General features: G+C 40.3%; 2 protein-coding genes across 4 annotated transcripts in view; one reads left to right on the top strand and one right to left on the bottom strand.

The window, feature by feature from the left end:
* SETD9 (SET domain containing 9) overlaps nt 1-4,892 on the top strand; it is a 10,672-nt gene extending 5,780 nt beyond the window's left edge. Inside the window, exons 3-7 of the mRNA XM_079995807.1 lie at nt 498-621; nt 2,406-2,521; nt 2,875-2,980; nt 3,178-3,305; nt 4,192-4,892. Of these exons, the coding sequence (XP_079851933.1) occupies nt 498-621; nt 2,406-2,521; nt 2,875-2,980; nt 3,178-3,265 (434 nt within the window). The 3' untranslated portion in view covers nt 3,266-3,305; nt 4,192-4,892. The remainder of the gene's footprint in view (nt 1-497; nt 622-2,405; nt 2,522-2,874; nt 2,981-3,177; nt 3,306-4,191) is intronic.
* Nucleotides 4,770-25,529, bottom strand: MIER3 (MIER family member 3). 3 transcript variants are annotated; one of them, XM_079995570.1, is made up of 13 exons: nt 25,437-25,529; nt 24,538-24,562; nt 22,076-22,221; nt 20,863-20,997; nt 18,776-18,896; nt 17,161-17,246; nt 16,664-16,739; nt 13,366-13,517; nt 12,255-12,336; nt 10,821-10,912; nt 8,926-9,053; nt 8,615-8,760; nt 4,770-8,512 (listed from the first exon to the last, which is right to left on the bottom strand). In XM_079995570.1, the coding sequence occupies exons 1-13, from the start codon at nt 25,443-25,445 to the stop codon at nt 8,055-8,057; spliced, it is 1,656 nt and encodes a 551-aa protein (XP_079851696.1). In that variant the 5' UTR covers nt 25,446-25,529; the 3' UTR covers nt 4,770-8,054. The 3 variants fall into 3 exon arrangements, with proteins under 3 accessions (XP_079851696.1, XP_079851697.1, XP_079851695.1); XM_079995571.1 differs by having other exon boundaries at nt 24,485-24,562; nt 25,437-25,521; XM_079995569.1 differs by lacking the exon at nt 25,437-25,529 and adding an exon at nt 24,960-25,101 and having other exon boundaries at nt 24,485-24,562.

Here is a 25,529-nt window from a genome sequence, read left to right as displayed (position 1 = left end):
AATGCCTGAAAGAATGAAATGGGGGGGGGGGATGTTTTAAACTTACGATAAAAGAGAGATCCATGCATCCAGAGGGAAGAAGCTCCGCAGGTGAAATCCTGCACACAGAGAGTCCTAGCCAATGTCAACTGCCACAATGGACCACGTCTGTTGTTGGGACCACAGGAAGGGTCTTTCTTGCAGATACCTAAACCCAGGCCAGCGGATGCAAAGAGAAGTACCATACATTTGGTTCATGTGGGGGGAGAAAGCAATATTTAGCCATCCTGGATACTGAAGTTTTGTCATCTTTTTTTAAATGGTACTAATTCTACACCCACCCACTGTTGTCTTTTCCCAGAAAGCTTGATCTTTACATCAGGCTGAAGGAGTTTTGTGATTTGCAGTCTTTTGTATGTGAGAAAATGGTTGTATCTACTCTGTGCGTTGCTTGAGACTGCCCATCTTGTTGATTGTGATTAGCTGAAATCTAAAATAGCCACTTTTGTCTCACACAGGCACAGTCTATGAAAAGTATGAGCCCATATTTTTCCAGTCCATTGGCAATCCATTTATATTTAGATGTATAGATGGGGTGCTTATTGATGGGAATGACAAAGGAATATCAAAAGTTATATACAGGTAGGTCCTTAATAAAAAAAAGTCAGCCCCAAGGTTTCACCCTTTGTACTTCTCTAATAGTGTTTTTAAGTAAAACCAAAGAACCTGGAAGTTGTCTGTTTCAGGTTTTTATATGGAATAAAATGTTAGCCACAGATTTGGGGGTGAGTTTATTTTCTGGCTGTAGAACATAACCTTTTTTTTTTTTTTGCAGTTGCACAGCTTTGATATTGGGAATGTACAAGTGGTTGTCTTATTTCCCTATGACTTTTGTTAACATTTGAAAGAAGTTAACCTTGAAGGTGGGAGACCATCTGCCAATAAGATGGGTCCATAAAACCATCTTTGACAAAACCTGTACTACTATTACTGTAGAATATTCCACTGTTCCGTGACTCAATATTTACTTACAATTTGGAAGCTAACAGAAAAGCAGAAGCTCCAGGTCTGCACAAATTTGAACTACAACAAAGTAGTGGGATGTGCACTGCTTTTTATGGCTGATGTTGATTTGTATCCAGTGCTTGCAGATGTGAGAATCACTTCCTTCTCTGTATACTCACTAACAATATAATGTGTCAATTGTTGATGTGCTGGTCTCATCTATGGTAAGTTTTGTGCTTTGGAAAGGACTCCACTGATTTACACAGGTAATATAGGTGTGGTGCTTGTTCCAGAAATTCACACATTACTATACAGTGGTGCCCCGCAAGACGAATGCCTCGCAAGATGGAAAACTCGCTAGACGAAAGAGTTTTCCGTTTTGGAGGTGCTTCGCAAAACGAATTTCCTATGGGCTTGCTTCGCAAGATGAAAATGTCTTGCGAGTTCCTGCGGTTTCCCCCCCTTCCCCCCCTTTTTCTAAGCCGCTTATCTGCTAAGCCGAAAAGCCGCTAAACTGCTAATAGCGCTAATCCGCTAAGCCGTCAGTGGGCTTGCTTCGCAAGACGAAAAAACCGCTAGACGAAGAGACTCGTGGAACGGATTCTTTTCGTCTTGCGAGGCACCACTGTATATTTATAGCATGTTTACCCTGGAAAGGCTCCTAGAGTGGTTTGAAAAAGATCAATAACAAACAAGATAGTCCTGCCCTCAAGCTTGCAATTTAAAAGACAAGACACAAAAGGAAAAGGGGATAAGGAGGGAGGAGGAAAACAAGCAAAATTGGACATAAACTCTTAATTTACATCTTATTGCAGTCTAGGAAGAAAAGGAGTCAAATGACGCTGGTTTCTCAGCAGAACTGATAAGAGTGGGCCTTGCTGCCCCATTTCAGTCTCTGCTGCAACCAAATGGAATGGTGGTCTGGATAAGCACAAGTTCTTGGTTGTTTAAATATTAAATGTCTGGCAGGTATTCTTTGCATCTGCAAATATCTGCTGCAAAGTAACATCCTTGCCATCACAGCCCTTCCTTAGACATGAGCGAAAACCTTCTTCGTTACCAAAAATGAAGGCACATAGCTCGGATGTGCAAGACCCACCAAGTTAAATGCAGCCCATCAGCTATGTATGAAAGTCTGGCAGATGCTTGACAACCATTCCTTAATCTGAAGTGGAACATATGTGCTGTGTATTCAGCTGAATGGGCAGCGTTTGATTTGCTGTGTCTCAAGTTCTGTAGAGGATCAAACTGTATTTGCTACTTACGGGTGCTGAATAGGATGTAGGTAATGAGTAGCATAGTCTTAGCAAATGAATTTAATTTGTGGGGTGTGAATGCACACGTGTTTGCTTTGAAAAGATACGATTGCTCAAGAAGCTGTCAAAATGGGGTTTTTAGTTAACGCTGTAAGTTTTTTGCAGGTCATGCAGCAAGAGAGATCAGATTGGTCCTTTGAAAATGAGTGATGTATTTTGGCTTACAACTGGTCTGCAGAATCCACTGGCAGTGGGGCAATATGTTAACAATTGCTCACCTGGTAAGTAGGAGACAGAAGTTTTCATAGACTAGATTCGGGCACCTTAAAGACCATCATGTTGAGTTCTCCAGGGATACAACTTTATGGGAGATTAACTTCTGGCTTACTGCTATCAAGCTACCAGTGTTGCTTCTAATCTGCAGTTTGGGTGAATGCTGGGACCTATCTTTTACATAGAGGGAAATTGTACATCTCCATATAATATTTAGAGCATCTGAACAGGATTTCTGTTATGATAAATAATGCGAGTGATGACTTATGTAAATAAATCCAAAAGATACATCAACTGAGAGTTGCACCAATATTAGTACATCTCATCTTTTTCAATATTTTTCCTCTTATTTTTCCATCAGATAAAGCAGCCAATGTATGCTATCAGGAATTTGACGTACCTGAAGATTTTCCTATAGAATTTAAACAGTATCTTCCAAACATAAACTACTGTCATGAGATACAGAGGTGAGAAGTTTAATCAAATACTTGTTACAATCTCACAGATTGGATTAAGTTTGATAATTTGACTAGCTCATTATTGTCAAATAGGTCACATATTTAAACCTTAACTTATTGGAACCTAAAGAAAGAAAAACTGGTGTGTGTTATGCAAGTGCATGTGCATAATAGTATCTGAAATTCCTCCACCATGCAATCTGCAGGCCCCTGAGATGTGTCGTTCTGATTGCTCTCCAAGACATTGGACCAGGAGAAGAGCTTTTCTCAAACTATTACACAATTATCAATTGAGCCTGAGGAGCCACTGATTGACCAGTTTTGGTCTCCTGAGGTATTTTTTACTGAATGCATACTTGGTGGCAGTGAGGGGTTTGGTGCATCCTTTTGGCTGAGCCTTTTAAGAAAAGAAAAATTAGTGCAAAATTAGTGGTTTATGCAGTGTTAAAACAGTGCCTGCAACCATCAGTATTCTTCAGCCTATATATTTTCTTACTATTGTATCTTAGGATTTGCTCCTGTTCCTTTATATCAATAAACATAGTATACTTTGTAAGTTTGATTGCTTTAAATCAGTGGTGGGGAACTGGATCTGACCTGCAGGCCGGATTTTTAAGTACCCCACCCCACTGTGGGGCACCACCTACCTCAGGAGTAGGCAACCTAAGGCCCGGGGGTCGGATGCGGCCCAATTGCCTTCTAAATCCGGCCCACAGACGATCCGGGAATCAGCCTGTTTTTACATGAGTAGAATGTGTCCTTTTATTTAAAATGCATCTCTGGGTTATTTGTGGGGAATTTGTTCATTCCCCCCCAAATATAGTCCGGCCCACCATATGGTCTGAGGGACAGTGGACCAGCCCACGGCTGAAAAAGGTTGTTGACCCCCAACCTACCTGTAAGCCACCTGACATTATAGTGATTTCAGGTGACTGATGAGTTATCACGGTTCGAAGGGGATCAATGTACAGGCTGGCTAGCTTAACAGCAATTACAACCTCCCTTTGAAGATGGGCAGTCAGCTGATTGGCGCTGGGAGTGTGGCTTCAAAAGGGTGTCTGGAGAACAAGAACATTCCACTTTCAAGAACCCCTGTGGATTCAAACCACTTTCTGAAAGTGGACTTCACAAGTACCTCCCTGAAGTCACCAATCCACTGAGAAGTTGTTACAATAAGCCTCTTTGAACCTGCTGATAAACTATTTTGCTTCTACCTACAGAGACATCCATTTGGCGGAATCGCACTGCCTGCAACTCTGGATCCACACAGACATGGGAAGATGTTCCTGCATAAGTACTAGTTGACATGAACAAGTTACGCACTTGAGCCAGGGCCTGCACTAGAGAATTTCCAAGTGGATTGGCACCCATACTTTGTACTTTCCACGCTTGCGATTCCCAAAAACTTTTATACAGATGCATACTGCCTCTAATGGAACATAGACATTGATGGCCTTCTCCTCCATGAACTTGTATGATTTTTTAAAGCCAGTCATGTTGGGAGCCATTGCTGCATTTTACAAAAGCTAATTCCATAGTGTAACTAGGTGCTGTGCACTTTATTCTATCCATCCTGAATCTTCCAACTTTCAGATTCATTGGATGGCCCCACATTTTAGAATTAGTGGGAGAGAAACCTCTCTATGCAATCAGAATGTAGTCTTGTCTGAAAATATAAATCTGGTTCTTTATGGATTAGAATCTGAACATCTGAAAACTACTTTTAAAATAACCCTGTGTGTTCAAATATACTAAAGTGACAAATGTTGCAGAGGCATGAAAACTGTCACAAAAGAAAAAGGGTTTCCAGACATTTATTTCTGGAACTGTACACCAGGTATTAAAGTACAACAAATACAAAATAATGTTCAAAAAAATCAGTGTTTATGTACAAATATTAAAACCAATGCAACAATAGCAACTTCCTCTTGGGCATCCAATACTAAAACTGGTTGCGATTGTCACTAATTTATTTTGCTATGCACAGGGGATTCCAACCTGAATCTAGGAATGACTGGAATTACTGGTTGCTTCAGGAAGGACTGCAGACCTTAACTGTTAGCAAAAAAAAAACTACTGAGAAGTTTTCCCGCTCACATGGAAAAATCATAACCATGATACTATGTAAATTCAGTTTCTCATTTATAGACAATGTGCTTTTAACACTGGGCAAACAGTCTTCTATTGGTCAGTTTATCCACTAGTTTACATTCAAACTTGAAATACCCACTAAAGACTTTGGTTAAAATTAAACTGTATTTCTAATACACTACTGGATCTGAAATTAACATATGGTTTTGACTTGGTTTTATAAGGAAACTGCACATATCAACCCAATCGTACACAATTTAGTATACTTCAGACAGTATTGTACAGCCTTCAAGTAAAGTCAGCCATTTGACCATAACAAGAGGGAAAAAATAAGCATTTAAAAATCTAACAATGAGAAAATGAAATGAATTAACAAAAGTAAAAGTATTGCTCTAATCACAGCACCAGTTACACTTCTATGTGAATCAGCTATCCTTTTCAGAATCCCTGTAGTTAAATGAGACATCTACCAAACTGCAATTGCCCATGATGGATTTTTGGTTTGTTTTTATGAAAAAGGAGAGGAGAGATAATATATTCAGCAATGAACAATGAAGTCATCACAGTTTGTTAGAAGAATTGTGCTTTACCCACATTGAATCAAGGCAATGTAGATTTCTTCATATGGTTGCAATTCTGCCATCTTCATGCTCTCCCTCAAACGCAATTCTTTTAATAAACGGTAACAAGTACTCCATTTAAAATGTTTAACACAGAGAAAAACAGGTTAAGTCCAGCTTTTAAAAGAAAAATTCAATAAATAGCTATTTTACATGAATAAAGTCATAGTGGTACAAATTTATGAATGTCACATCAAGCATGCACAAAATGTTACTATACACAGAAGTAGTCAGAAAATATTGAAATAGATATCTAAAAAGATATGCAGAATGTACATATTTACATAATCTTGCAAATTATTGCCTCATTTTAACAAGGAATTAAAAGTAAACATTACCAGCTAGCTAGCCAACAGGCTAAATTAGATCAGCAATTAAAATCTATTAAAACTAGCCGGAATTCATTGTTCTTTCATACCATTTCAGAATTTTGGTCAAAAGTCTTTATTAAATAACTAAAGTGTCCATTCAACTTGCTGACAATCAAAACTTTAGACGAGAAACTAGACTCTCGGTCTTCATTAAGACCCCAGCAATGCATAGATAAACTGAACGTAGTACTGCATCAGCTAATGAGAATGGGTGTTGTCATTTAAGTGCAACTGGTATAAGCATTCAGACATGGTGTAATGATTTTTATACAGACCAGCCACTGTAAACCCATAAACTTGAATGTATAACACAAAAAGAATATGGCCAGTTATTTTACAAAATTATCTGTGATGAGTCGATTCAAAAACAAAAATGAACAAAGATACAGAGTTCAGCACAAACCACAGCAACAAGAAGCCGACAATTTGGCTAAAAGCGTCAGAATACAACACAGGGCCAAGGCTACCCCATTATTGACTGTACTTATTAGAATGACAGCTTTTAGATGTATATTTCAGAACAGATCACCAACAGCAACTTTTGTCCACTGTGCTAAATTAATTTGCTAAAATGTTACGTGTGCTATATTAACTCTTTGAAGCCATCTTTGTTACAATGCCATGAACAACACACAGCACTTTGCTGCATCTCAAACTCAGGATGTCAATGCAGTTCACAGTATGTAGAATAAATACCCTCCCTTTGAAGTATTAACTAAGGCATCTGCTTTCTCTATTTATGCAGTGCAACCATGAAATCATTACTACCAACACTGAAAAGTTTACTCTTTTCTTTTAAAAAAATTGCAATATTTTAAAAAGGAAATTAAATATACATAGTGGCCAGTGCAAAAATAGACATGTTTTACTGCATGTCAATTGTTGGAAAATTCAACATTTTTGTGTCGTTCGGGACACATAGCTAACACCTTTTGATTAATATTATAAATGACAGGCAAAGCTAGAATGAAAGGTTAAGCAATAAACATAAAACAACTATAACAAAGATTCCTCTCCAGAACATGAAATGCAGTCCAAGAAAAAAAAATACATCCATGCTTGAAGATGCTTCAAAGTTGTGTATCATCTATGAATCTAGAGTCCCTCATAAGTTTAACACATTGAACTGCAGTGCTCTGAACTTAAGGCAAGTCCTAAGATGTAAACCATTAGTGGAAAATCCTAAACTGTACCCTCACCTCTCAGTGGCCTTAAGAAAAGTTACATTAACATTTGATGTTTTCACATTACACTCCTCAGAAGTGTGGACAACTTCCCCACCCCACCCCACCAGGATACTGTATCATTTCAGCCAATAGGTTTACATACAGAAATCTGTGTAATTGTATCTGTGTAAGGTAGCCATGGCCTATAATTTGGTAAGAGCATCCAAACACGTTTTTTAGACAGTGCTCCTACAGTCCTTTGTGCTAGTATCCATCAAGATGAACCTGTTGTTCTGTAAACTGAAGTGCTCTGGTTTAGTATGAGAGAAGGTTCCGCTTAAAAATATCATTGTATGTTTGTGCAGTTTAAATTAAAGAAACCTTTCCCTGCTTTTCATTAATTTTAATGCTACATTGAACAGGGATCAGGACTGGTACCTGTAAACAATCGCTTTTCCACTGCATCCATTACGGCAGAAGCAACTTTAGACTAAAAAAGCCACTCCAATCAGTTCAGAATTTCTGTGCTGGTTTTGAGACATCAGTCTCTGTTTACAGGTTTAAAAAAGAAAGAGGAAGCAGAGCTTAAAGCTGCACCACAGAGTTCTCTTAGTCCCCAAACTCTGCTAAACGTCGTATGAAGTTTCCACATTTATGGATTGGAAAAAAGTGAAAATACTCTTGATAAATCAAGATATAGTTCTGTACATAAAGACATCACTGATGTCACATAGTTCAAACTTCCAGTGAAAGACTAAGCAAACCTGATCGTTCCCATCAAGTTTACCATAAACCACCAACAGTGTCCACTGTCTCTTCAGTTTGCTAATAAAATTCATTCTGAGTGGAGGGCAGTGTGCTGGTGTAATGCATGAGCACTAATAAAGCCATTTGTCTCGTTTGCAGATAGACTGCTAAAGTCAGCCACTGAGACTGCCATTTTGGCACTGGTAATGTGATGCGTGTGATTCTCAAAATCAACACCCAAGTTATTCACAGAAACATCATTCATATACGATTCTGGGACTGCAATTCCCATTTTTAGTCTCTTGGCAGGCCTTTCAGACTCCTCGTTGCACATGTTCATTGGGTTTAACTCGGAGTGATAAAATCCAGTCTCAAATAAATTAAAACAATCACTTTCACCATTACTAGGCAAGTTAAGCAAATCTTCTGTTACAACAGGCACATGATTAACTGCTGTCCGAGGCAAGCTGTCCAGAGGTGGGAAGGCATCATCTAAGCAGTTCACATCTGTAGAGTGGCAGACTGTGGCTACACTGTTGGTCAGTGCTAGAAGAAAGAAAAGCAATATTAGCCAAAATGTCACCATTATCCTGACATACAGCAGCAACAAGCTATTCCAAGACATCATCCGTGCACCCTTTAATTTACCTGTCAAATCATTGGCAGTGATAGAGCTCAGAATGCTCAGCTGTTGGTCAGGCGTGGGCTCCGATCTGCTGTTTGACGTTATGGCTGAAGAATGTACAGCTCCACCAAGAGCTTCTGCTTCATCTACCAACCGGTCCATATAGTCCCTGGAACGAGAGTGATCATCTTAAGGCAAGTAATTTAACTGACTATAATCGGAGGATATGCATCTTCAGAACAGCATCAATGCCATATTATAACATGGGTGTGATGTTCTAGAGGAGAAAATCACAAAACACAAAAATAAAGACTTTCAAGGTCTTTGAACTTACGTGACTCCAGGATGGTGGTTGTATCTCTTTTTTCCAAATCTGGTTTGCTGTGCAAAGTAATCGTATCGTTCAGATTTCTTCCACATGTAGTAAAATGCTACACATTCAGCAACTGTTCTTGTTCTCACCTAAAAAGAATTGGCACATTCAAGTCTTGATATTGATATCCATAATAAATCTGTACATGGAAATGCCGACTTCCTTCTGAAAGAGCTGGCAAAGAAGGACCTGACTCTCCCAATAAATGAATATAATCCTGAGGGACATAGTGTTGAATCATAGAATCGTGCCCAAATTCACATTGTGAAAGCCAACAATATTCTAAGGATTCTTAAATTGGAGAGACTTGCTTGTATGATGTAGTAAGAAGATACTTAGTACATAATACAAAAAACTTGTGGTTGGCTATTAGCATGCTGAGAGGGAACAGGGAGGATAAGGATGCCAAATTCTGGCTCATTTTGACTGGGTGCAGAATTCATAGACTGGTTCATTGCTACATAAACAAGAGAATACGCCCCTGCAACTAGAGGTCTGAATCATCCAGATTCTGCTCTAGTTCCACAGGAGCTTTTCTAGTAAAAAAAATCAAGTCATATGTAGTTTTCCGGCCATGCCTTCTTCAGAGAAGGATGTCACTTGTGGCCCTCCAGATCTTGTTGAACTTTAACTCCCATCACCTAATGATAGGATACCAACTGCCAGGAATGATGGGAGTTACAGTTCACTAACATATGGAGAGCCACAGGTTCCCCTTCCCTGTCACAAAGGTTTCTTATTAAAAACCACTGAAAGCACCTGGAAAAAGTTATGACACACTTTCTGAAAACCTTCCTCTCCTGGGTCTTGGGATGGAGAAATGGCAGGAATAGATTTAGAAAAAAGGAACATGTCTGTAAACACAACTCTCAGCTTGGTAGACAAGCCTCCTTCCCATTTGGATGAAGAGACTGTCTTATTGCTCCATGTGGCCTGCTTTCTCCTGTTTCCAGATTGGCAGATGCTATCTGGGGAACAAAAAGGGTAGTGGCATTAAGTTGACTTTATGCGCCACTGAGACATCTTCCAACCAGCTGCTGGGATAAGCATATGAATGAATTGGTCCCTCCGTTAACAGTAATGGGCCAGAAACCCTGGAGAGGAAATGAGGGATCAACTGCATAGAGAAAAAGAGGATACACAATTTCGAAAATCTAGCCATGACCAAGACACAGAACCCAGCAAATCAGGAAACCCAGGAAATGGCTCTTAGCTAGCTAATAAATTGCTGAGTCCATCAGACTCAACAATGCTTCTGTGGTAAAGAAAGGGCCACAATCCACCTGAGGGTTAGAAAATTATCTCATCATGTCTCATATTTTACTTGCTGCTTTTATAATGTTATGTCATACATGAGTCCAAAGAAAATATTAACAAAGAGTTGTTATTTATTGTGCATTAACAAGTTTGTTGTGGAATAAGCATTTATGAGCCAGAGCCCACTTTGTAAAATGCATCTAACTTGTTCATCAGCAAATATCAACTTTCTGATTTCAGAACAAAAGCGGAAGTAGTTACTAGTGATGCAGAACAGGTGTAGTAAACTAGATATTTTCCCTCTTTTTGCCTCAAAAAATAATTTAGTTCTTGTATAAGGTAATGTTATAGCAGTAGAGTAAATGAATACAGCATCAAGTTTGTTTGCTTTTTTAAAAAGTATAAACATTCACAGTAATGACATTCCACTACAGACTGCTTCATACAAGAGGCTGACTCATTTACTAAATGAACAGATTTACAACGTTTGTAATACATTTAACATGCCAATGGCCAGTCAGTAACAATATGCTGTCTATACACCTCCGATTTTAAAAACACAAGCACCATTTGTTTCATTTATTTGTATATCAACATACCTTATTTTTTTGTATGAGATGAAAATCTTTCCCATAAATCAGAAGTGCATGTTCAAAGTTTCTACATTCTTCTTCTGTCCAGGCTGTCATCTCTTAAGAAGGACAGAAAGGACAATTAAGATTGATGGTCTGTTCAAATTAATAGCCATTCCACCCTCCAGCACGTGGACAGCAAAGAAAACTTCACCCACCCACAAGTGGAAAGCTCACACCTAGCAGTAAGAAGACCATAGATGTAGAACTACATAAAGGTAAAGGTAAAGGTACCCCTGCCCGTACGGGCCAGTCTTGACAGACTCTGGGGTTGTGCGCCCATCTCACTTAAGAGGCCAGGGGCCAGCGCTGTCCGGAGACACTTCCGGGTCACGTGGCCAGCGTGACATCGCTGCTCTGGCCAGAGCCAGAGCCGCACACGGAAACGCCGTTTACCTTCCCGCTGGTAAGCGGTCCCTATTTATCTACTTGCACCCGGAGGTGCTTTCGAACTGCTAGGTTGGCAGGCGCTGGGACCGAGCAGCGGGAGCGCACCCCGCCGCAGGGATTCGAACCGCCGACCTTTCAATCGGCAAGTCCTAGGCGCTGAGGCTTTAACCCACAGCGCCACCTGCGTCCCTTTGTAGAACTACATATGTTACTCCATTTCGGTTCATGGGAAGCAAGCTTATTCTGGACTACACAGTTTTTGCTTCTTTTTTTAAAAAAAGTTCAACATACTCACATTCTTATGGGATGCTCAGCTATTAGCTCTACTGTACTACTTTTGTGCAACCAATGACAATCATATTTATGGCTATTTTAGTCCAAGCTCAAGACAAATAATAATAATGCTAATTTGCATTACCTGAAAAATAGAGCTTAAGACCTAAAGCTTTTATGAGTAAAATTCCACTCACAGGATGCTCCTGCTGTACGAAAAGGAGAAGGCAATTTTTGCCAATTCTTCCTTTCAAACTTACTGAAAAGCTGTTTTGGAGAGTTGAGGATACAGGATGGAAATAAAGGAGCAAGGTGCATGACTCTGTTAACTCATTGAAGGTAGAATCAGAACTGGAAGTTGAAAGACGATTACTTCCACTTTCTGGCTGGCCACAGAAAATTTCAAGAATGCCTTTGGACTGCCTCCACAAGGAGTTAAGTCCTCTGCTGCCCAAGAATGAATTGTCTTCCAATATCTAATTACATGAACATTCCAGCTGTTACTGATGGCAGTAAAAATGATCTGTTCTACTGTTACAAACTGTTGAGGAACTGGGGTAGATGACTTGCCACCTCAACTCATTTCTGCACTTTTCAACTTAAAACCATTTAAACCATTCTTATAGCACAATCCTATGCTTGTTTACTCTGAAGTAAGCTCCACAGAGTTCAATGGACTTACTCCCACTTAAGCGAGTAAAGGTTTGTAGCCTCAAACTCTTTGCAGAGATTTCTTACCTTGAGATGCCTTTCCATTGGAGCAATATCTCTCAATTGCTTCTTTTACGTTGTGGTTACATTTGAAAAGTTCATAGAGTGCCTAGGTGAGATTAAAATATTTATGGTTAAAAGAAGTCAAAAGTATACAGTAGAATGGTTATACTCCCATGCCAACCAAAAATTGTTTACTTTATTATAGTGCAATTTCTCAAAATATTTATCATTAATATAAAGATTATATGAACACCAGAACAGGGCTGTGTCCAGTGGTTTCTCTCTGCCAGAACAAGGGCTCTTGCACTGGCAGACAGGTGCGTTTGCAAATTGAGCAAGAGGAATCCAATGCAATAGTTAGGCTAGCGGAAACTCATTTGTGCAACAGATTTCCCAATCTACTGTGCAACAAAGTTACCAGCAACATGTTTGTATGTTATCTTGCACAACAATGTCCTGCTGGCACAAAACATTTTGCCAACAAGTGTACCTCTACACAACTCTAACTACGTTGGAGACAACCCAGTGTCCAAAGATATTGTGCCTCGTGAGAATTAAAAAAAAAAATAAAGAATGGTGGTTGCTGCTGAAGAAGTTTCCTGCAAGCTCAAACTGGGGATTTTAAGATATGGAAAGCAGCAAACACACATAAAAGTATGAAAGACCGTTGCCTCAAAGCACTTGGAGAGGAGGAGTGCTGGCGAGCCCCGACTGGCTGTACCTGCCACCATAGATTTTCTGTGTGTATAGGGATGGATCCGAATTCAAATTATGACAATCCATTAGCGAAACAAACCAATTTGCGCTTTTGGTAAATTTACTCTTTCAAAACCTATTAATTTTTAAATGACAGTAAGCTTTTCATCACCCAAGAATAAGGATCCTTGGGAGGAGGGAGTTGGGGGGAGGGGAAGAGGGTAAGGATATTTCGTTTATAAAAACTTTTGGAAATATTCTGACATGTCATAGCATAAATTTAAGTGTGATGAAAATAAGCCATTCTTACAATTGTTTGTTAATATAAATGTATCTAAATGTAGCTTTAAATCATATGAAAGCAAAAAGATTTGAGTGGTCTTTTCTTGTAACATAAGCAGAGAAAAGCCCTAGTCATATGTTCAGGTAAGAAACATACCTGTTCATTATCCCTTGTATGCATTCCCTCAGGAATTCTGCCAATCGTTTTTTCATTTCCAGTTCTTAAAGAGGTCTCAAAAAGGTACTCTCTAACTTTATTTTCTGAAATCATATCAGGCTGCCAAAGTAGCTGGTCTTCATTTTTATATGCTGTGAAAAAAAATCATTGGAACACACATGATAGGAAATACTCTTCAGTAACATAAAAGCAAAATATTTGAAAATAAGAGCGTATTAGCCACAAAAATAAAGATGTAAGAGACTTAGCCATTAGACAGATCGTGTAAAAGAGAGCTAATGAAAAACAAACATCCTTTAAAACTATTGGTGAGTAATCATCCTCCACAAAATGTCAAATGGGGCAAGTGAAATGGGTATAATACTTGTCAAACCTAATAATCAAAAGTTGCAATTAACTTTTTCAGGTGACTCTCACCAAGAAACACATGCAGAACTTCAGGCATGCTAAAATTAGAATATTAAAGGCCAGATTTAACTAATTACTCCCACTAGTGTAAGCCCACACAAGGACAGTTTCCCCCTCTCCTCCTCCCATGTCCCCCCGCTAAATTGGCTTGGAGTGTGTGCCAGGAGAACCCCCAAAACAGCATGCATAGAGAGGAAAGGGGTGATCATTCTATCTCACAAGTTGAAATGTTTGTACTAATGAAATGATTGCTATAGTGCTGTGTTGAGTTCTTACCTAAGTGGTTTCTATGCCTTTTTCCTTAACATCTGAATAATATACATCAGCATTAAGACTGAGTAATCATATTTAAGATGCATTTACACGTAGTCGAGTAAAAACAATGTCAAAGTTAAAGTTTGAATTTGTTTAAACGTAACATTTAAGCCACACTTTAAAGATTTTAACTATAAATCAAAATTTAAGAAAAATAATAAATATTTCAGTTCAACCACTTTGGGTTATTGAATTTTTTTTTCAGGTTTTATTCAGCACATAAAAGGAACATGGTGTACTCTTTATAAAACTGTGTTTACTAATCTCACTTAAGCTAAGCGCTTAGTTTTATGAAGATAAAATCTAATTCTGAACAGAAGCTCTGATGATTTATTGCTTTCCGGGCACAATTCAAGGCCATAGTTTTAATCAACATAATCCCAAGAAGCCTTCACCCCGGTATGGCTCCCCTTTATCACATACACAGCCCAACAAGACAACAACAAGAATCCACCAACAGCATACGCATCAATATGGCTAACCTGATCCAAAAACATACACCCCAAACTCACACATGAAAACAAAGTTCACCGCAGCCAATCACAAACAAACAACCACACCCTGGGCCAACCCCAACCTCTCTCACCATCAAAGGAACACAAGGGAATGGCAAAGAGAACCTGCACAAGCGACGCTGACACAAAACCCCACACATACATTAAATGGAACGCCCTCCCACCAGATGTCAAAGAGAAAAACAACTACCAGACTTTTAGAAGACATCTGAAGGCAGCCCTGATTAGGGAAGCTTTTAATGTTTAATAGGTTACTGTATTTTAATATTCTGTTGGAAGCCGCCCAGAGTGGCTGGGGAAATCCAGCCAGATGGGTGGGGTATAAATACTAAATTATTATTAGTAGTAGTAGTACAGTGGTACCTCGGGTTAAGAACTTAATTCGTTCTGGAGGTCCATTCTTATCCTGAAACTGTTCTTAACCTGAAGCACCACTTTATCTAATGGGGCCTGCTGCTGCTGCCGCGCCGCCGGAGCACGATTTCTGTTCTCACCCTGAAGCAAAGGTCTTAACCCGAGGTACTATTTCTGGGTTAGCAGAGTCTGTAACCTGAAGCGTCTGTAACCCGAGGTACCACTGTAGTAGTAGTAGTAGTAGTAAAATAGAAACATCGCCACCCGACACCCCCCCACCATGGCCCCCTCCACCTGTTCCCCCCTTTTCTTCCTAATGTAACACTAACGTCTCAACAAATGAAACTTATCTGTAGAAAACGTAACTTGAAAAAAAGAGGCATTGCACATTCTTCTGTAAACCAAGAAATATTTAATAAAATAAAATACATTTTTTAAAAAACATAGTCCCAATAAGCCTGAAACTCACAAAACATTAGGGAGCACACCGAGATGCCTCCTATTGGGAAGACCTGTTCCACATACCCTACGTGGTACTGAATCAGAGAGGAGCACAGCTTTCATTAATGTGCCACCAATCTTCTCCTTAACATGACGTGGCAAATGGCGGGGGGGCGGGCAGGGGTACGATGACAGACAGAAGACTAATGGCCACACACTCTGAGGGGAAATAAACCACAAGACCTTTAAACACACCCAGGAAACACTTGAAGCAAGCTGAGCATGGAGGCACACCACTCACATACACATCCGACACGCAAGACGCACAAGCTATTCAGCAATTAAATCAGGCCAGAAGAGCAGGTGCAACATACAAGTCTGCTTTAAGCAAGACAGGAAAATGAACTGTCACTTCAAGGGGAGGGATGCCTCAAAGATTCCACCAGACTACCTTTAGGTAACAAGGACTACTCTCACTTGATGTTTTCCTAGTACCCATTCAAAAAAAGATGCCATGCCGCAAGGCTGCCAACAACCCTCTCTCCCCGTTGTCGGGACTACAAGGAACTGTTGCTGTATGGCAGAACTGAACTGGTGCCAAAATGCTAGCACCTCATCCTATGTTACTAAATCAACAGCCCAGAAAATCTGTGTTAGCCATCTTCCACATATCTTTGCCCGACTAAATGCTGTTACAAATACTGTATTGTTACAAACACAATCTTCAGTGTCGGCCGGCAGTAAAGGATGTGCTAGCTGTTACATTCAAAGTGGTTTTTTTCCCATGGGAAGTTTTCCTGGGTTCTACAAATATTTTTGAATTCTTTGCCCTATGTTTACAAGTTTATGGAAGGCAACCTTGAGTCTAGCTTTCATGTATCTAAGAATTTATAATGAGATGATTGCAACCGCTTCTGTGCTGCTTTTCAGAAAACAAAAGTGCTTCATAACACACCAGTAAGACTCAAAACAACCCTGTGAATTAGGATAAGGCTGAGATAGTAAAACACAGCTGGTAAGCTCCATGGATGAGTGATACTTTAGAAACTGGATGTCCAGAATCCAAATGCATTACTCCATTCCCTGCACTGCCATGGCCCTTTGACATGTCAATATTCTACCCTGAGAGTATTGCAACTACAACTTTTCAAAACACAATTTTCAAATCTTGATACAACAGTCACAAGGCAGTATACAAGTTTAAACAATATAATTATTAATCAAGAAAAATAATGAGAACTCACCCTTTTCATCATCGCTGCTGCTCTTGCCCAAATAAGGTGGAATTTCTGCTTGGTACTGTGCACCAATCATTATTTCCTGAAGAAACATTTTTTCAAAGTATTTAATTATACATTTATTCACATATAGCTCTCATAAAAAACAATTGTAACCTAAATGGTGATTATCTAAACACCATCTTCTCTCCTTGCACAACATCCAACTTTCTCACTTCCAAGAATACAAAGGGGAAGCAACAATATTTCTTTTGAGAGCTGCCAATCCCCTTGACTTCTCTAGGAGCCTTCACAGGGGCAGCTACCGGGAGGGGTAGCTAAAAGCTTACACAGGCAAGCAGAACACTGCCCATGGTGCCCCAAAGCAGCATCAAATGTAAGTCCAGGGAAATGCATATTTCATATATTTTAATTTCACAGGCTTTATGTATCCAAGATATGTGGCTCAGTTTAGTTATTTAAGTATGTTTAAATCTACTAGTGTGGGTCATTCTAAGGGTTACCTTCCGCAAATCTTCAGATGAATTCCCCGCATCCACTTCCACATCTTCACCATCAGATTCTTTATCACCATCACATGTAGTATTTGCTTTTTATAATGGAAAACGAACAAGTGTTAATTCAGGCATATTTAACGACTTGAATTTCACGTACTGCAACGTAAGTAGTTTTGAGAAGAGTTTTTTATAGTTTTGTTTTGGGCACTAGACAGCAAAATTATCAGTTACATTCCGCTGCACAAAAAGGGTAGGCATCAGTCTGACAGGGTAATCTTCTGGATTGTATTAAACAAAGTCCTACTCAAAGTAGACTCACTGAAATGAATGGACTTAAATTAGTCCTGTCCATTCACTTCAACGGGTATACTATGAGAAGGATTAGCACTGAATACCACCCAATGTCTACTCTGGTGTTAGTCCAATGTAGAATTTACTCCCAGGTTAAACATGTCTAGGAAAGCTAGCCTGTGTGGTCTTCCAGTCAGCAGGGCCATTAGTTAGGGTTGATGGGAGGTAACGTCCAGCAACATTCAGACAGCCACAGGGTAGTCAAAGCTGGGGTACAGGAATGAAGCCTAAGTCCAGAACCATGATTCAGAAGGCTGAGGACATTAGCGCTTTCAGATGATCAATTACCAAATGCATGTATACCAGCCTCTACAAAACTCTGTAAACCAAAATTACATTTCCCATTGCTCTCTTTCCTTGTGTTTCTCGTCTTACTTAAATTGTAAAGCGGAGGGCAGGGCCCTGCATTTTACACTGCTTTGTGTACAGTGCTTTGTTTACATAGGTTTATTAGAAATATCACCACATTTCAATTTAAACCAATACAAAGTATGCCAGTGATTAACTGAAAATTGGATTGCTCTAATGTTTTCTGTGCCTGCTGCTCCCAATTTGCACACGAAGAAGTATTTATTTAGATAAGTTAGAATGCACAGTAAGTGGCTGATAAAAGGAACTGCAACAAATTCCTGTGTCATTTTTTTCTCCAGCAAGGCACCACAAAATAATAATAAGAGAGGGGGAGACATATGTAAAATGACCCTATTAAATGATCTTCAGTAATTTCCACACTATAGTTTCTTTCACTATCTGGAGTTCTGCAAGTTCAAAACAGATGAATAAAGGGTTTCAGGATAGTTTTATGAATTTTGGTTACCAATACCCCTCCTCTAGAGCATACGTGTCAAAAAGGATTTGTGATTATTCCTAACATACTAAGAATTATTCTTCCTGAAATTTTAGCATGGTCACAGATGTACACTTGTTCACCAACTCTGCCATGGCACCCATTTTTTAGATAAATTAAAGTTATGCAGTTTGTTGAAAGTCTACTAGGTGGTGTGGTTAGTACTTCTGCACTGCTGCAACATTAAATTTCACACTTTTGTCTCACAACCATGTGATTTACTAGTACAAAATGGACCATGTGTAGACCAAAAGCCTATCCTGCCTTGGCTACATTTGAAATAATTGAGTGCAACAAGCTGAGACAGAATGTGTTCCTTCAGTTAGAGAGCAAAATGCATGACCGAATCAATCTCACAGTCCTAATACTTCTACTTCTGACACAATCTTCTGAAACACAACATATTAATATCATTTTCCCTACATCTTAAAGGCCGAGGGAAAAAGTCTGTAGTTTCATGTGAAGTAACCGATGGTGTCAAATCATCAGCAGAAGACTGTGTTTCTTCATCATCTCCTGACAATAGGTCTTTGGCTATTTCCTCCTGTAATCAGAAGAGTCAATCATTAGTATCATTCCACTCTGGAAGAAGTAACTGTATCCTGAAATTCATCATATTCCTTATGTGGAAGCCTGGAGAAGAGGGGCCTTTGTATTATAATTTCATTTACTACTTACCGTATTTTTCCTTCTATAACACACAGATTTTTTTCTCCTAAAAAGGAAGGAGAAATGTCTGTGCGTGTTATTGAGCGAATGTGTGGTCCCTGGAGCCAAATAGTGCAAGGGGAGGCAAAAAAAAGCAGGCAAAAATCAAATCGCGCGTCACCTGAAAAGAGGAAGCGGCTGCTTTCCGGCATTCTGCCTCAGGGTCTTACTGCCCACCCACCTCTGTTTCCTTGCTGTGTTTGCTCAAACGGAACAAAGAGCAGGGAAAGCCCCTCCCCTCCAGGCAAGTGGAGGGGAAAGCAGAGTGTCTCCTTGCTGCTGAAAACATGCAGGAGGGAGGGAGAGAGAGAGAGAGTGGGAGCTGGCTGGCTTGGGTGCATAGGTGAGGGAAAACTTTTGCCTTCCTTTCCTCCCTATACCCCTCTCCTGCATTCTTAGCCAGCTGCTTCTCTGCATACCCCTCTACTGCTCCTTGTCCCTTCTGTGTTTTTCCTTCCCTCCCCACTTAAAATGTGGTTAAAAAGCATGGATCCACATGGATCCTCAGGATCTTTGCATTGGGTCAGCCCAAATTCACCATGGTTACAGCCTGCCCCCCCAAAATCACGCACCCACTGTTGCCTGGGGATGCAATGGTGCATAAACATGGTTACAAAACATGGATCCACATGGATCCTCAGGATCTTTGCATTGGGTCAGCCCAAATTCACCATCAGAGCACATAGCATGTCCATGGGTACAGCCTGCCCCCCCAAAATCACGCACCCACTGTTGCCTGGGGCTGCAATGGTGCAAAAACGTGGTTACAAAGCATGGATCCTCAGGATCTTTGCATTGGGTCAGCCCAAATTCACCATCAGAGCACATAGCATGTCCATGGCTACAGCCTGCCCCCCACAGGGATTCTCAGGATTCTTGCATTGGGTCAGCTCAAATTCACCACAGCATGAAGCACAAAAATGATACATCCACTGTTTCATTCAGAATGTTTTTTCCCTTGTTTTCCTCCTCTAAAAACGATGTGCGTGTTATGGTCAGCTGCGTGTTATAGAGTGAAAAATACGGTATATCAGACTCAGTTAGAGTCAGAGTTAAGAAAATGCAAGAGATAAAGGGAAACAATTAAAACATCCAGTCGTTTTAGGTTTCAGTAATTACATAAAGCACCTGAGCTTTGTATATATGAAAAATTACAACCTGTCGCTAGCAACTCAATACTGACAATGTGACCAATTGAAAGAAAAGGGTGTTCAAAAGAAACTACAAAGTAACATTTGATAAAGGAGGTATATGTAGATGTAATGCATACTATTTATTTGAAATCACTTTTACTTTTTCTATTTACTTTTTAAAAATGTCTTTAACATTATAAATATCTCATTTTCCTTTCATTTTGAGTTACATGAGTTATATCCAACACTGTTATTTAGCTGATGGTAAGGCAGGCAATTTTCAGTTATTATGAAATCATTGCCCGTCATAAGGGTGAGGGGCTGTAGTGGAGAGAGGGAAAATTGCTTCCCATTTTTGCTACTGGAAGTATTTACTCTCAAGTGAGTGGCACCATTGGATACAACTCAGTTATTCAACTTATAGCCCAATCCTAACCATTTGTACTACTGTTTTCATCACAAAAAATTACTTCCAGGGAAAGCATGTGTTGAATTGAAACTAATTATCTACAAGTTAAAGGAAAATTGTTGTCAGATTTCAAAGATTTTTGCATAAATGCAGAACATTTGGGCCTCAATGTTCAGTGCAATGAGGGGATTTCATGGTAACCATAGAACCCATTAATCTCCTGCCTCACATTGTAACAAAGAAATATGTTTATGACTTACTTTATCCAAAGTCATGTCTGGCAGTTCATCTGCAAGTTCACTTGGGGAACTATCTGCACTGGAACTTGCTATAACCGGAATTGTCGGTTCATAGCCATAGAATGCCAATAAGTCTTCTAAGGGCATGCTTCCTTCCTGGGTTTTTTTTTCAAAGGAAAAAAAGATGCATTGCCATTTGTAAAAACAACAACGTATTTTTAAATATGCAGAAACAAACAAAATGGTTTTAACAACCAAATCCAAGATATAGGAAAATCTAATTTAAATACTCTTTTCCTAAGTTAAGTTTTCAGCCCAAGTAAAAACATTCCTCTTCCTTCAAGCTTTTTGAATTCTCAGGATTGGCCTTGTATTGAAAGATGTTATATAAAAAACTAGGTTCTAAATTTTAGATTTTTGATTGCTATGACCTGTCCTGCGATCATTTTATGAGGCAGGACAGGATATAAATTTTACAAATAAATAAAATAGAAGAGAGATTTAAATATGCAATATAAATTAACAAAGATGACATTTGCAATCTGATCCCGTGCTGTCACTTTACCTGCAACGGACAAACATTCTATCACTTGGGCATCCTATCATATGGTTCTGCAATAGCTCCTGAAGAGCCTTGTACACAGTACAGTCATACCTTCCAAAACTTTCAGAAACCAAAGCATGGCTTCTGATTGGCTGCAGGAACCTCCTGCAGCCAATCGGAAGCCGCGGAAGCCCTGTCGGACTTTCGGGTTCTGAATAAAGTTCGCAAACTAGAAGACTCACTTTCAGGTTTGCGGCATTCGGAAGCCAAAACATCTGAGTACCAAGGCGTCCAGGATCCAAGGTACAACCGTACAGCTATACTACCCTTTGATCTCCTTATGGTGCTGGCAATACTGATGGCTGCATAGTAAACAAATTTGCTTTTTTAAAAAAATATGATAACCTTTTTTGTCTGAATCTAGAATTGGTATTTAAGGTGACAGAGCTTAAGGGGATGCTGTGCGGGAGTGGTTTTCTATCATCTTGCATTGTTGTCATATCAATAGTTAAGTTTTTCTGCTGCTGTTCTTTAAGTATTTGTTCCCATATTTTTTTTTAACTGATTGAGTCAGATCAGTGGTATTCTACGAAAATTCTCCCCACAATTTCTTTGGTGTTTAAGAATGAACACACAATTTAACCAAAGTTATACTAAAGATCGAGCATGCCTAAGGGAAGAATTCCTTACCTTTTCTAAGTCTTCAATCTCAGAACCGAAATTTTTACCCTCATCCATCATTTCCTCCTCTTCAAGAGTTCTTTCATCATCATAGTCATGTACCAACATTTCAGCTGTAGGGTCAAAGTCATGATCCTCAGAAGATAAAGAGCCAACTATAAAAGACAATTTAAATCACTTTAGGAACACACAAAATGATATCAACACTAAAAAGCAATGGTAAAAATTCATTTAAGTTCCAAAGTTAATGTTCCAAACAAAGAAGCATCAACATCCATTTTTATTATGCACAAGTTGTACACACACTTGTATGGACTGCAATTAAATCAAAAAGAGAATGAGCCTCATGCCTCTTATTCTAGAATAGCTCTACCAGGCAAGTGAAGAGACTGCTCTGGAAGAAAAGTCCTAGTGACACTTAATTACAGCCTTTGTTGCAAGTACTGTATGTTAATTATTTGTATGAATATTAACTATGCATGTATGAGCTCAAATGTAAGCACAGTTCTTTATTTGTAGGAAACACACACACAAAAAATGGATCCCAGATTTCAGAAATGTAGTGTCAGTATACAAACACCTACTGAACAGGAAAAAATGTCGCTGATTAGAAGCTGACTCACTTGAAAATATGGTTAAAAACAGTTTGGAGGAAAGGGAAACACCATCTAAACAAGTCAACATTAAGCATTGACAAGTCATTTTTAACTAGCAAGAGAAGTTATACTATTAAAAAGCTGTGTAAAACAGCCCCAGATATGCAACATGCTTGTTATAAACACACCAAGACAGTATAACTTGTGTTGCAAATTAATGGTAACATATCTGAGTGGTGAATGCCCACTTCCTTGGACTGCATAAGCTTGGATATCAGAAGATCTTCTTGATTTAAAGAAACCCAAGATCTTTGGACCAACTGCACATTTCCAAGTAACTGTGAAGTATCTGAATCAGGACAATTTAAATGCATACAGATGATACTTCAATTAAATCTAATTTACCTGAAGTTGATGAAATAGAGAAATGCTATAAGCTTGTTCTCAGACAATAAATGTAAATAAAAATTTCACACAGATCTTCCAATTTCATTTTTTTAAATAAAGTTTCCTCTCTTTGATGCTAAAATATACTGAAAAATATACTTATTTATAAGTATAAAATATACTTATTTAATCTAAAGTAACAAAAACCTGTTAAAGGGTTCCCCAACCATGCAGAACAGCTATGGAGAGCACAGGGAGGCTGCAAGGGGATAAAGGAGCCCCTTTGCATGAGTCTGTTTGTCAAGTCCTCTTGTAGCTTGTTTTATTTTGTATATAGAGTTAAAGGAGATGCTCCAAAAAAGGCTGCATATTTAATAGCAGAATCCTATACTCAGTTAATTCAGTTAAGCTTTCTTACATAAACTAAGTAATCTTTCTCAATTACTCTATTAATAGGTTTAGGTAATTTGGCAACTTTTGAAAATATGTAGGATACAGGATTTTGCATTTGATTTCATTAGAAGACAAATTAAGATTAACATTCACTACACTTCAATTTCATTGACAAATAGATCCACATCTGCTTCTATTCATTGAAGTTATGTAAGTTCTACAAACACAGCAACAATAATGACTACAAAAGCAATTAAAGCAATAAGACCAAGCCTACATCCTACATAAAAAGGATCCTACCTACATTCACAGCCTAATTCTAGCCATGGCTAGAACAAAGTTTCATTAAGTTCAATGAGATTTATATGCAACTTTCACGTGGGCACAATCTTACTTAGGAATAACTTGCATTTCTTATTTTTAAAAATGAATTCTGTCTGATGTACTTTGGTTTGGCTGTACTTTGCTGTTCTTACTGTTGTGAGCCACCAAGAGCCAGGGTAACTTTTTTAAAAATAAAAGAATAATTAACTTCCATTTAAATCAACATTATTCAATTCTGAAGATCTCAGATTTCAAGGCTGCAACTTTAAGTTCATTTCTCAATAAGAAAGTTCTTCTCAATTCAGGGGGACACACTTCTGCACAAGCATACATTTAGCAAAGCAGAAAATGGTTTTAGGATTGCTGAAGGAGTGACTCCCGAAAGCAGCAAACAACTAGCATTAGGGATTTTACTGACTTACATTTTAAGGCAAGTTGCCCCGCATGTACCATAGATTTTATTTAGAAAGTTAAATGCCTGGCTTTTACAACACCCACAACAGCTTTGCAACCCATCACTACAGATTGTACAAGAGAGAACAGCTCTACAGGGCTCGGCCCTTCTAGAACCAAACAAGTGACTTTTAACATGAAAAAACCAAGAAACAAAATAGGAAAGATGGAGGAGGTGGGGTGGGGTGGGGGAATCACTGTAAACAGAGAAAATACACAAAGCATCTTTTGACAGATGCGCCTGTAACCTGGCCCTTAACCGTACCCAAAAGCTTCCCACTGCCGGAATCACAGAAGAAGGAACTGAACAGGACAAACCTGGGCTCGAACTCCCAAAGGAAGCCTGGAAACAAGCAACGGGAGAAAGAACTGGTTAGAGATGAGCTGGAAAGGAAAAAGGAGGCGAAAAGGGGTGGGTGGGTTGGTTGTTAATGGAACACATCTCAAGTTTCTCGCACACACTTCTCTCCGCGTCCCCCCCCCCCCAACTTCGCCTTCCCTTTTTGTCTCTCAGCATCCCTTCCTCCCTCTTTCCCCACCCGCCACGACCAGGGCGCAACTCCGGAGCCTCCATCCCTCGTCCGGCCGCCCATCCCTTCCGCCGTAGCTTCTCCCCCCACACCCGCCCAGCCCTTCGAGCGTCGCCTCTAGCCCTCCAAGCTCCAAGCCCCTTTCGCTTTCCCCATCCCCACCGACCCACTGACGCGATCCGGAGGGCCCCGAGACCCCCGCGTCCCCACCTCGGCCGGGCCCGCCCGGGCGCTGACAGGGGCTGTCCGGAAAGCAGCGGCGAAGGCAGCCGGACCGCCCGTCGGAAAAACACTCCCACCCCACAAAACTCGCCCAGCCCCACCAGACCCCCTCCATCCGGCGGCCTTGGCCCTCCTCGGGAGCCCCGCGGAGCAAGGGCTTGGCCCGAGCGCCCTCCACCTCCGCGCCCAGCCGCGGGACTGTGGGTGGAGACCGGCCGGGCAGCTCCGCAGACAGCCATCGGGAGACGGACGGCAGCTAGCCGCGGCCTACTCGCGCAGGCTGCGCTCCGCCGGGGCAGGCGGCTCCAGCAGCAGCCCGGCGACCCCCGAAGCCCCCGAGGCGGGCCGGCGACCCCCGTAAGGGAGTCCCGGGGCCGCCCAGGGGGCCGGAGGGGGAGCCCCGCCAGCGGAGCCCCGCCAGGAGCCCGCCGGACCCCAGCGCCCCTACCCAATTTCCCCGCTCACCTCCGCCATATTGGGAGCGCTCGGGCTGAGCAGCAGCGATGCGCCAAGTGCCCGGATGGGGCCGCTAAGCCAATGGCAGCCCGGCCGGGACTG

This window comes from Podarcis cretensis, assembly GCF_951804945.1.
Source record: "Podarcis cretensis genome assembly, chromosome: 11".
NCBI lineage: Eukaryota > Metazoa > Chordata > Lepidosauria > Squamata > Lacertidae > Podarcis > Podarcis cretensis.
This window is presented reverse-complemented; position numbering and strand designations above follow the sequence as displayed.